Raw genomic sequence first — 13,351 nt, 5'->3', positions numbered from 1 at the left:
TCTGTAGACGCAATGGTTTCCGGGCTCTAAAGCATTATCCTTTCCACCTACCGTCACCATATCATATATATGGACTACCCATGGAATGAAGATGTTCCCTATCGATCTTGGGGTCAAAAGGTCAAAGGTCACGCGCACTGGACATCGAAGTAGCAATATGGTTTTCGGGCTCTAAAGCGTTATCCTTTCCACCTACAGTCACCATATCATACATATGGACTACCCATGGGATGAAGATGTTCCCTATCGGTTTTGGGGTCCAAAGGTCAAGTGCACTGGACATCGAAGTAGCAATATGGTTTCCGGGCTCTAAAGCGTTATCCTTTCCACCTACAGTCACCATATCATACATATGGACTACCCATGGGATGAAGATGTTCCCTATCGGTTTTGGGGCCAAAAGGTCAAAGGTCAAGCGCACTGGACAGCGAAGTAGCAATATGGTTTCCGGGCTCTAAAGCGTTATCCTTTCCACCTACAGTCACAATATCATACATATGGACTACCTATGGGATGAAGATGTTCCCTATTGATTTTGGGGTCAAAAGGTCAAAGGTCAAGCGCACTGGACAGCGAAGTAGCAATATGGTTTTCGGGCTCTAAAGCGTTATCCTTTCCACCTACAGTCACCATATCATACATATGGACTACCCATGGGATGAAGATGTTCCCTATTGATTTTGGGGTCAACAGGTCAAAGGTCACGCGCACTGGACATCGAAGTAGCAATATGGTTCGGTTTGTCATACCATTTGTTTTTTACACTCAGAAAAGAGGGAGTTTATACCTATTACTAACACCCTTTGGGAGATTGGGGTAAGCGGGGGGTATTCTTAGTGAGTATTGCTCACAGTACCTCTTGTTTTGACATTTGATAAATTCATCTTGAATAATATCTTTGAAACTGAGCTAAACGTGAAGTGTGACAAAAGGACAGATGGAATGACAGAGAGATGGACAGAGTGGCAGAGAGATGGACAGAGTGAAGTACAGGTAAAACTAATACTGCTTCCTAAACAACATTACCCTGACACTACTTCTGCTAACTCTGTGGTCGAAATCTCTGAAAATTCTGAAGGTTATAGATCTAATTTCAAACATTAAGACAGATGAAAGGTGAAGATAACGAACAGTGACCAATCTCATAACTCCTATACTCAGTTCAGTTAAGACTTGCCAGGAACAATTTACAGTGCTGTATATAAATGTAGCTCAGTGCACTTCGCACCATATGACGTCACAGTAAAAACATACGTCACGACGCACAAGTTCTTACAGTTGTATCGCGGGGAAAGTGTCATAATAGTATGTCATTATTTACTATCGTTATCAAGTGATAAGCAGTATTCATGAAAAATTTTCTTGTCAAATGCTTATCATATAATCATATATTATTTCTTTTTCATATCAAATCACTCTGCATTTATCATATCTAGTTTGCACGAAGGTGATGTTCATTTTATATTGTTACCTTGAAATCGCCCCTACATATTCTCCTGATCGGATTAGCACTGCGTTTAATTTACATAATTATTGCGACCAGCTGCAGTAAATGTAAAAATGCAACGATGTACAGTGTATGGTGGTGCTTGATGTTTATATATTTTTATTCTTATTACATTGATTATATCAGAAAAGTGTTGAGAGCAACTTCTGACACAAACAGAAACCCCTTTCCGCATCTGATAATATCTTGCATACTCATGAAAATTAAGAAATATGCTGCATTAGAGGTATTTTAAACTTCCTTCCTTCTATCGGAGAACTTGCTCCCAAAACTTTTCAGGTAATGTAAAGTAGGCTCTGTTTTTCAATACTAAAAGGGTCAACCTGCATGTAACCGATATCTTTGCAATTATCACAATAATTTTTGTTGGTTCTAAATATATAATGTCACGTGATAGTCTCGTGATGTTCAACACATGCCTCGATGAAAATGTATGGAAGGTTACTGGGTATCGGTTTAAACGTTCTTTCGTTCTCGGATATTTTCCATTAAATATTTTCCATATAAAACACTAAAGGCCATTTTATGCACCTATTTTACTTTATTTTTGTATGGGACGCCTTAATTCAATTGAGTAAGCAATACAAAATAGATAGTTGGACAAACAGGGACCCCTGGATACACCAGAGGTGGGATCAGGTGTCTAGGATTGTTTGTTGTTGTTGTTTTGTTTTTTAAGTTTTCCGCCACACTCAACAATTTTTCAGTTATCTAGTGGCGCCCAGTTTTTGTTGGTGGAACAGAGAACGCAGATACAATGTACTTGGGAAGAGACCACCGACCTTTCGAAAGTAAACTGGGAAACTTCCTCACTTACCGGCGCGGGCGGGATTCGAACCCACGCCGACCAGAGGTGAGAGACCGTGTGTTTTAGCCCGATCCTCTAACCACACGGCCACGGAGGCCCCCTAGGAAGATAAGCTATAAGTTATCTCCGAGCCCTATAAGTGTCCGAGTCAGTGTTACACATATTTTTGAATGATTTACATATAAACTTTTAATATGCCAAAACATTGTTAATATGACTGTAATATCTAAAGTTATATACATTCTCACAGTCAGAAGAGAATTTGACAGAAGACAGAAATATAAAAGAAAATATTTTTCAATGAAATACATACACTGAAAAAAAAGTTATGACAGATTATTAGTAGTAGGGTATACACTGTGCAGTCACTTTACAGTCAAGATGACGTCATGGGGATTCCCAGTCCCCACCCACACAGGTCATAATTGAGGTCACAATCCAGGGGTGACTCTACAGTCAGGGGTGACTTTACAGTCAAGGTGTACTCTACAGTCAAGGGTGACTCTACGGTCACTGACGTCACGAATTGTAACAATAAATACCACATAAGGTTTACGTAAGTTGTTATAACGATGGAAACTCAGGGAAAGCAGTACAAATGGAAAATTTTAGCCTGGAGTGCTCTAAGAAGAAATGAGAAGAAATGGACATTGCAAGAGAGTCAATGGTTTGACAAAAAAGAGGATTGCATTGCTAATTTTAAGGAAAAAATGAAAAATGGGTATGACATTGCAGACAGCTGGGGATCTGAAGAATACCTATTGAAACGTCGAGTTATGCCGCGAAAATACTTCCCACACTTTGAAATACGTTAGAAATTCAAAGAGGAGAATATGCTGAAAAAAGAAGTTAAATTTAATGATCGTGTACAGATTATTTTAATTCCGTACGAAGAACGGAAAGGGATTTGGGTGCAACATGCCACAGATAGAGCTCATTTTAAGAGAAGAATTCAACAAACAGAGAATGTTTTATTGCCCGTGCTTCTTCAGAAATTGAAACGATGCACACTTTAAAGTCAAACAAGCATAAAATAGGAAGCAAATAAATGTCTCTTCTACGGAGGTCGTGATATAGGTGAAAGTCAAGAGACACTCTACAGTCAAGGCAGACTCTACAGTCAAGGGGGACTCTGCAGTCAAAGGGAACTCTACAGTCATGGAGACTCTACAGTCATGAGCCACGTGACATAAAACATATATAAACTTTATCAATTTGAAAGACCTTCACCAGTTCTCAGCAAGTCCTAAGGAGAGAATACAGGTGAACTTTTTTTCTTGTGAGATTCTTGTCGAGAACAAAGATGGAGCTTAAACATCAGGACGTTATCAAGGCAAACTACTCGACATTGGTAAAGAAGATGATGGCTATTCCTATTGCAGGACATCTGTACGCCTCAAACATAATTACCGATGAAATGAAACAACAAATAGAAGCTGAAAGAACCAGTTATGACAGAAACAGAAAACTGATTAGCATCATCTTACGTCGGGGATCGAGAGCTTTTATGGGCCTCAGAATGGCATTAATGAAAGCCAATCAAGCCGACTTATCAAGGCTGTTAATGAATAATGACGATGACACAAAGTCTGAATACGAAAAGAAGCTGGCCATGGCAAGATCATTAGTCGTCAATACCAAAGAAAGAGGAGATTCCAGAAACGAGTCAAAGAAAAGTACACAGCAGCAGTCTCAGGAGCTAAGGTGTAGGATAAGTCTGGACGACTTTAACGACCTGTTTCTCACCGCCATGCCTTTCAAGGGAACGGTTTACGTTCACATTCGTCATCTCGTAGAATCCCATGGTCGTCTCATTGCCACCAAGAAGGGAGTTACCTTTCCTTTGGCCCGTTGGTTGAAATTTGAATCTCTTTTACCAGATATTCAAAATTACATAAACAACACTGGAAAAGAGGATGAAGAAGTACAGTGGCATGTTGGCGGAGGAGTGTTTGTTTCATTATCACCAGGCTATCCTACAGTAGATATAAGACACTTTTGGAAGCCAGACAACGTTCCAGAACCCATACCAACCAAGAAAGGAGTCACTTTGAACAAACACAAATTGTCCAGACTTAGAGATGCCCTCGAAGAGATGCATGAATCTGTTCCAGAGCTAAAAGATACAGAACTTTGCATGCTGAGCGAGTCTCATCAGAATCAGCTTGGAATGCTAAGCTGTCCCGAATGTACCCCCTTCGGTTACGATGCACAAGACAATATGTCCATGGAATGTAATGTAGGAGATTTACAGGACGTGGAATCAATTGAGAGTGATCTTGAATGACACTGTGACCATAGACACTGAACCCAAACGAATTAATGATACGAATGTAACATTTTGTAGATATCAATTATTGTATTTTTTTTATCTTAACAATACGAAATAAAATATGGTTTTAAATAAAAGTATCTTATTCTTACTTGGATATAAAAGGCAACAGTCAAAGAGAGAACATTAGTTTTTGTCAGTATGCCAAACTACACGGATTACTTAAGGGAGCTCTACTACACTCCCGGTAATCCGGGGGCATATGGAGGTCCCGAAAAATTGTATCAAGTCGTCAAACTGGAAGGCAAATATAAGATTGGCAGACAAAGAATAAGACAATTTTTAAACAACGAAGACTCTTATAGTCTGTATAAACCTATTCGTAAGACATTTCCGCGCTCAAAAGTGATAGTGAACACAATTGATTCTATGTGGGATGGTGACTTAGCCGATGTCAGTAACATTGCATCCCATAACGACGGTTACAAATTCTTATTAGTGCTAATAGACATTTTCAGCCGATATCTATTTATAGTTCCGTTAAAAAATAAAAGTCATCAAAAGATCATCGACGGTTTAAAATCGGTTTTCCAGAAAGGACGAAAACCACACACTCTCAGAACAGATAAGGGTAGTGAATTCAAAAATCGTTGGGTAAAAACATTTCTGAAAAGAGAAGGAATTAACGTCATATACACTCAAAATGAAACAAAAGCAAACTATGCAGAGAGAGTGATTCGTACCATGAAAAACCTTATGTATCACTATTTCATGAAAAACAAAACTTATCGTTTTGTGAATGTGTTACAAGATTTGGTGAAAAGTTACAACGATAGACCCCACAGGTCTTTAGGCGGAAATGCTCCAGTCACTGTCAACCAGGAAAATGCTGATGAAATCAGACTAGAGGCTTATCTGTCGGGTAAACCAAAATCGGACATGACAGAAAATAATCGTAACCAGCTTAAGGAGTCAAACAAAACAAAGAAAAAAAGAGTTAAACCATTTTTCAAGTTAAAAATTGGAGATAATGTCAGAATATCACAGCTTAAACACCCTTTCCAAAGAGACTATCAGCAAAAATGGACAGCAGAATTTTTTAAAGTGAGTGAAAGATACAAAAGAGGCCAAATACCTGTATACAAAGTAAAAGATTTGGCGGACGACCCTATAGAAGGCACCTTCTACGAATCTGAGCTTCAGAAAGTCATGAAGTCAGAGGACGTAGCTTACAGAGTGGAAAAAATTCTAAAAAGGAGGCGTCGTGGAAAAACCAAAGAAGTGTTTGTAAAATGGGAAGGATGGCCAAAGAAATTCAATTCGTGGATTCCAGAGAGCTCTCTAGAAAAGCAATAAAAGCCTGTCTTCTCTGTAAGACCTATTTATTCAAGATGAGTGTTCGTATGGTGTTGACGTCTACGGACAGTTCTGAATATTTTGACAATAAACCAAATTGTTTTCGAGTTCAACTGAATAAACAGATTCAATTCGACGGATATTGGACTGTTGCCCTGACAGAATTTTCTTCAGAGAGCTGGATTACGTCAAAGAAGAAACCCGAGTTGTTTGTGTGTTGTGATATTTGTCAAGAAACTCTTATTGGTGGAAAAGAAGCACCCCTCCTAAGACGCATATACCTGGGAGAGAAAGCAGAAAATATCACCTACGCACTACCATATTACATTCCAGTAAAAATCGGCCAATTACAGCAGATTGGGATATATATAACGGACAGAGATGGAAACTTAGTTTCATTCTTAAACGGACCGGTGACCGTAACACTTCATTTTAAGAAGTTTCCTTACGTTCTGTGACGATGAATAGCCAGACTTACGTCAGTGATCCCAGAATATGGGAAGCTTTTTACAAGAACATGGCAGAGAAAAAATTCAACCCTTATAGATACAAACCTAAACACACTGGTAGAGGTGTGAAAAGTTATAAGTCTTACGTTATTCCATTGAGACCTCACTCACAATTAGAATCTGAACAACACACCAGCACTCAAATGACCCCAGTAGCTGCCGTGGAGGAAAGAGCCAAAGTCGAACATGCCAAGGATGTCAAAGAGGGCGTACCATTCGTCAAGGTACAGGGAAGTATAAAAAGGCCACGTTCTCAATCTGTTGCCATTCCTTCAAAAAAATTGAAGCCAACAACATCTCCAACTTCGAGGAAGAAGTCATCTAAACCTACAAAACAAAGAAAAACGCCAGAACAGAGAAAAAAGAAGTCCGTCAAAAAACAGCGAGCAGCACCAGGCAAGAAAACGCAATCAAGAACGAAGAAAGAGTTTAAGATCGACAGTTACAGAAGTATCTTTAAACAGTGAAAATGGCCTTTCTAAGCAGTGATAATAAAGACATAGCTCAACCCATGGAACTGTCACTTTTTGCATCACCAACGAACCAAGTAGCAGTGGAAAAAGTGTACTTTACAGAAGCAAGACCTATTTCTAACATAGGAGTGTCTGATACACCGATCGAAATCGTAGTTTCTGGTTCGGGAGCAGAATACATTGATTTTAAAAGAAGTAAATTGTACGTAAAGGCCCGAATTTTGAAAGCAGATGGAACGGCTCTGGCCAGTAATGAAAAAACAGGTATCGTAAATTTACCCCTTCAGAGTATGTTCTCCCAGATGGATGTCTACTTAAACAACAAACTAGTCTCTTTCAATACGAACAACTACCCGTGGAAGGCTTATTTTAAGACAATTTTGTTTAGCGGGAAAGACGAACTCAATTCACAGAAACAATCAGAACTGTTCTTTAAAGACGAGGGAAATCTAGGCGATGCCAATGCCTACAATGGAGGCAATGCCGGACTGGTCCTGCGGTATGGATACACCCAACAAAGTGCAGCCTTTGAGTTGGAAGGAAACCTGATGGAAGACATCTTTGATATAGATAAATATCTGATAAACGGAGTAGACATTTACATCAAACTCTTTAGATCCAGTGCTCCTTTTGTCATCATGTCAGCAGAATCTACGCCGGCTTTCAAATTAGAGTTGCTGGACGTCGTGTACAAAGTAGCCAAGGTGCGAGTAGATCCTGGCGTTCTACTGAACCATAGTAAACAGATAGAAGCAACCCCTGTAAAATATACCATTATGCGAAATGAATTGAAAATGAATACCATTCCTAAAGGATCCACCGAGTTTTACTGGGACAACATTTTCCCTCAAGCAGTCCCTGATCGCATCGTGGTGGCCTTAGTGGACCAGAAAGCCGTCAATGGGGATTACACGTCCAATCCCTTCGACTTTGAACATATGGGATTAACTGATGTTGGGATATACGTTAACGGAGAAAGTGTACCCGGTAGACCATTAAAGACAGACTTCTCAGCTGGACTCTATTCAGCGGCTTATGCTCGTTTATTTGAAGCCTCTGGAAAATGGAACAATGATGCCGGACTGATTATCAGTCGTAATAATTTTGGAAATGGCTATTCTCTATTTGTTTTTACCGTCGATCCTTGTGGATTTGGAGAAGAGTATTTAAACCTGATTCGTCGAGGAAACACCAGACTGGAACTGAAATTCAAACAAGCAACAGCCAAAGCCGCTAATGCTATAGTATTTGCAACGTTTTCATCTCTACTAGAAGTCGACAAATCACGTGACATCAACTACATTCAACCATGAATTCGATGCAACTGCTGAATCTGGTGAAAACGGACCCTTGCTTAAGACGCTTTGTAAAAGGTGTATTTGCTAGCAATACATTGCCTCAAATCGTTACACAATATCCGAGCGCCTTCATCGTCAATACACAACCTTTGCCGTTTCCTGGAGAACACTGGGTGACATTGATCATGCATAGTCCATCTCAAGCAGAGTTTTTCGATAGCCTTGGAAAATCACCAGCTGATTACAATCAAGACATTCAGAACTTTTTGAAGAAAAACAGTGCACATTGTAATTTCAAATCTATACGACTGCAACCTCGTAATTCCGATTTATGTGGTCTTTATGTCTTAGTGTTTTTAATTGCAAGATTGTGTTTTAAAAACTCATTAAATCGTGTGTATGCTTTATTTTCTAAAGACATTCAATCCAATGATGACTTTGTGAAACGTTTTATGCAAGAATATTTTATGTATCAATAAATAAAAATAAAATGGTAGAACATGTATGAGGGAGTTATCTTATTTCGTAATTGGAATAAATTATATTGCTTATATGTGTGTGCGATATTACCTTAGACTTCATTTTGAGGAAGTCTAGCGACTGAGAAACATGGAAAATGAGAGCATGAATGATTGGTGGAACACTCATTCCTTACTACCGTTTTCGGCACCTACCACCATTCTGATATGTGGTAGTACACAGAGTGGTAAAACACATTTTACTAAAAAACTTCTGCAAAACGCCAATGGCATGTTTTCAATGCCTGTTGATAGAATAATTTATGCTTATTCTGAACATCAACCTATGTTCGAGGAAATGGAGCAGACGATACCAAACCTTTCATTACATCAAGGGTTGCCTTCTAAAGAAGACATCGAACAGTACACAGAGGGTGTAAATCACACTATAGTGGTATTGGATGATCTCATGTTACAAGTTGCACAATCTCAAGATTGTGTGCATCTGTTCACGGTGACATCTCATCATAGAAACGTGACCACCGTAATGCTGTCCCAGAACCTGTATCCTCCGGGAAAATATGCCAGGACCATTTCCCTGAATTGTCTAAATGTCATTTTGTTTAAGAATTACCGCGATTCTCGACAGATCATCACCTTTGGATCTCAGATATTACCAGGTCAAGTTCCGTTTTTCAAAGCTTCGTACGAATCCGCGACTCGACCCGATTTCGGTTACTTGCATGTTTGCCTGGAACCTACACAAAACAGAGAGTACCAGTTAAGAACTCACATTCTTCCGGGTGAAGAGATGATTATTTATCAACCTATATAAATAAGCACGATTTTATGTGTTCGTCTCATTATTCAAACATGAAGCAAAAAGTAAAGACACACGAGGCTTTCTTGAATTTTCTTGTGTATGCAGACAGTACCCAGCAAAGAGTAATCGTCAAAGCCTTGACCAGTGAACAGTATGATGTGCTTAGTGAAATAGCACTTAACATTTACACAGGAACTTATCCTTTGACTAAAAAGTATATAAACCAACTGAAACCTTACGAATCGTACATTCGATCCCTGGGATCCAGAGAAGTCAGCAACCGGGAGAAACGCCGAATATTGTTGAAAAACATTTCTTTAGTGCCGCTTCTATTAAAACCTATCGTCCAACATATCAAAGGAAAATGGCGAAGGAAATGATACTTGTGCCGAAACTTAAATATGAACGTTTACTTAAAAAAAACGGACCCTGTTGAGGAACAGTCGACCCAAGATACGTCAGCACCAGAGATCGAGCAGACTTCGAAGCAAAGCCCAGATCAACCACAAACTGTCAGTGACTTTGCGGAAACTGGTACGAGCTATATCAGTAAGAAGATGAAGGTCGGAAAACCTCCTGGAATTTCCAATGTTAGACGGAAAAGAAAAAACATTCCCTGGCTCACATATTGACAGTGTAAATAATCATGAATAATAATGTTTCATTCATCATTTTATTTGTGAATATCATTCAATAAAAACATGAACATTAAAACTGTTTGTTTTTTTCTAAATCAAAATCCAAATGGCAACGTGTCCAAGTTTGGAAGAATTCTTCTTTTAGTGTACACCATTTTATAATTTTTAGTTTCAACTCTGTTTAGCAATTTTCTCTTTCTACTGTCTCTCGATATTTTACAGGGATTGACAATTCCGATTTGTCGGTCTTGTGAGGTACAGATCATCGATTTAATGGCATCGAAATTGATCAATTTCGAATTGGCCCAGTTTAGCGTAAATCCTCTAACTTTACATTCTTCTTTTCCAGACAGTGTTCGGTAAGCATAATTTTTAGGACCCCCCGAAACAAATTCAACAATGTACCCGTCTTTTGGGGAGATCTCATTTGTTAACTCTCCCAGGTAATTACCAATGGGGAGATACTTCAAATCGTCCGTCTTTTTGGCCTTAAAAATGACACTGTCTGTATCGAAATACAACACGTTCTCGTTTAATTGGTCAAGAACGCTGTATAATTTCAATCGAGCCCACATGGTGGTAAAAGAAGCCAAGAATATGTTAGTTTTGTTGTCGAATGCTGCAAATAATGGATTGTTGCTCCATTCTAAGTGAAGTATGTCTCGTGAAACGATGTGAAAATTGTGGGGGACTTTGGTTGGATCGGAGAGCATCTGAAAAAATGTGTCGGCTTCTGACTCGTGAATGAACACAGACTGTTGCATGTTCAACCTCTGACCAAATTTACCCCAAAAGCTATTTAAACAGAGTTTTGCTAAACATCGCAAACCGGGATTTTTCTTTATTTTCTCGTAATCTAATTGTATTCCCTCTTTTTCTTTATATTCCCGTATATAGGTTTGTTTGGTCTCTTCTGTATCGCATTCAACAGGGAATCCTGAAGCCTCTTGTTTGATTTTTAAAAACATGTTAACATACAGAGCAAAAAGTCCCCCCTCACACGACTCAACGTCGTATTTTGACGATTCAGCAAAATGATAAATTTCATAAATATTTAAAATTTTGTACCCCTTGGACGTTGCCATTTGAATTTCAGGAGTACACCACGTGCCCGTGATGGCTCTCTCTTCCACAGAGCATGTACAATCAGTCTGATTTTCACTGTCCGCACACGTTCTACACAATGGAAACTTCAATTTTCCATTCGAATTATAAGGAAGTACGGGATGATAAAGTTTTCTAGGAGGGAGAATTTTAATTTTGGCAAGTCCAAAGTATTGTGACATGTCCTGAAAATTGTCTGTAATGATGGTTGGATGACCGATGGGGTAGCGACAATACTTGTTTGTCCATGGATATAAACTGGTAAAGTCGTAATACTGTATGGTTTCATCTTCTCTGGCTTGATAATGTAATTTGATGGCATTGGTTCGACCACCGAAGAAACTATCACGTGGATCAAGTCTGTCTTGGAGATCCAAGGTCGACACGAATTGGTGTAAAGCCGTATTCTTCTCCAGCTGATATTTGAATTGATGCTCCCATACAGTAATCAACTTGTATCCCATATTTTTTAATTCTTTCTCTCGGTTTATCGTCATATCGTACAATTCCTTGATTGTCTGATTGGTGGAAGGGTGCTTCGTGGTATTTCGGTGGTCTGGGTAACAGGAAGGGCAACCATGAAAGACACAGCCTATATTAAAAAAAAAAGACAACAACAATTTGAATCTAAGATATTTGTGGTTAAGTCCTGGTACGCCGCCGCCGCCGCCCTCCCCCTCCCCTCAGTTAGGGGGCCTCCCTCAGTTAGGGGGCAAAATTACATTCACAAACATGTGTGATATTGTTAATTTCTTACCATAAAATTCGTAAATGGTTCCCATTCCATCGGGGGTCTTTGCAAATCCATCACATCTGTAATTAGTGCCAGGAACTCTATATTCGCCTCCATTGAGGGCGTGAGAAATGTGAACAGGGTTCCCTCGGTGACGACTTTTTTCCATCAACCATTCTAACCATTGGATGGAAATCTTACTATGATTTTCGCGTTTCGTATATCCTTGGGAGGGTACAACTGCTATCGGACTCTGAAAATGCCGTTTTCCAATTTGTACACTTTCGTCTTTTTTTAGGTCGACAAGAGACGTCCACGAATCATTGATATTCACCCCATCTATTCCATTCGGACATTCCACATTATACCAGTTGGATTCCCCGTCTTTGATAATTTCTATTTCATGTTTTTCCTTTAAAAACAAACATTTGAAAATGCCCATGCAAACACTTGCAATAGTGACGAAATCAAATGGGTCTACACCACTCGTAACTGTTGTTTTGGTAATTCCGTCAGCTCGGACTGTTGATGTTTTTATCGATGTCGCCTTGATCATTAAATTTCTAAATTCCAGACAGCCCCGCCTTAAAATGTCCACATCTGAGCGACAGTATTGTAACATTTCCTCTCGAAAGTTAAAGGTTTTGCCCTCTTTCGTAGCGTGCCATTCGGCAAGCTTTTTCCGCTCTCCGCACGACATGAACTCGTACCCGTAGTCTTTTAATGCTGGATACGGCCCCACGTACTTCTGATTGGCTTTGGTGTTGAACAAATGAGGAAAGTATCCCTTAGAAAGTTCTTGCAGACCAAAGGTTTCTGGTATCTTAGCTAGTTTCATGGGAAGAAAATTGAGGGAATCCACAAAAGTTAGGTTTAATTTATGAGCAATGTGCATGTACATGATTTTGGAACCACTGTAAATGATTTTGCTTGGTCGAATAGAATGACGGTCAATGAAAACTTCTAGTACAGGATACAAGTCGAAACTTTTCGCATTGTGAGCTATCAAAATTGAATTTTGACATTGTTTGCTAGTCACATAGTTACAAAATTGTTCGGCCGCATCATCTCCCGAAAATACGAGTTCTCTTTTCCCACACGAGTCGGAGCAGGGGGGATGCATGAATTCTCCTTTATGGGTCTTGGAACACCTTTGACATCGTGTCCCGCAATTGAAACATGTAGAGCCCTCCTTGAGTTCTTTCTCTTCACATCGGTGACAAGTGGTTTGTAATACTGCAAAGTTGACTTTGTGCTGTTGCAGACCACAAGACGGATCCCGACAATTCTTACAGAGTCTACAGTCCGAGCACTGGCGTTCCTCTTTAACACATTCGCTACATCGGATGGAAGACGGTTTATATCCTTGCTG

The 13,351-nt window shown here is 39.4% G+C and overlaps 3 protein-coding genes across 3 annotated transcripts; all 3 read left to right on the top strand.

Annotated features, from left to right (window-relative positions):
• The first annotated feature begins 3,618 nt into the window (after window positions 1–3,618).
• LOC130049816 (uncharacterized) lies at window positions 3,619–4,602 on the top strand. The gene has a single exon (XM_056147943.1). It carries the CDS (start codon window positions 3,619–3,621, stop codon window positions 4,600–4,602), a length of 984 nt encoding a protein of 327 aa, XP_056003918.1.
• Window positions 4,603–4,788: 186 nt separating this feature from the next.
• LOC130049366 (uncharacterized) lies at window positions 4,789–5,943 on the top strand. The gene has a single exon (XM_056146820.1). The coding sequence runs from the start codon at window positions 4,789–4,791 to the stop codon at window positions 5,941–5,943; it is 1,155 nt and encodes a 384-aa protein (XP_056002795.1).
• A 978-nt stretch (window positions 5,944–6,921) lies between these two features.
• Window positions 6,922–8,238, top strand: LOC130049365 (uncharacterized protein F54H12.2-like). Its single transcript, XM_056146819.1, has one exon. It carries the CDS (start codon window positions 6,922–6,924, stop codon window positions 8,236–8,238), a length of 1,317 nt encoding a protein of 438 aa, XP_056002794.1.
• Window positions 8,239–13,351: the final 5,113 nt, after the last annotated feature.

The sequence above is a fragment of the Ostrea edulis genome, chromosome 8 (assembly GCF_947568905.1).
Source record: "Ostrea edulis chromosome 8, xbOstEdul1.1, whole genome shotgun sequence".
NCBI lineage: Eukaryota > Metazoa > Mollusca > Bivalvia > Ostreida > Ostreidae > Ostrea > Ostrea edulis.
Note: the sequence above shows the minus strand (reverse complement) of the source record. Positions and strands in the feature narration are given on the sequence as shown.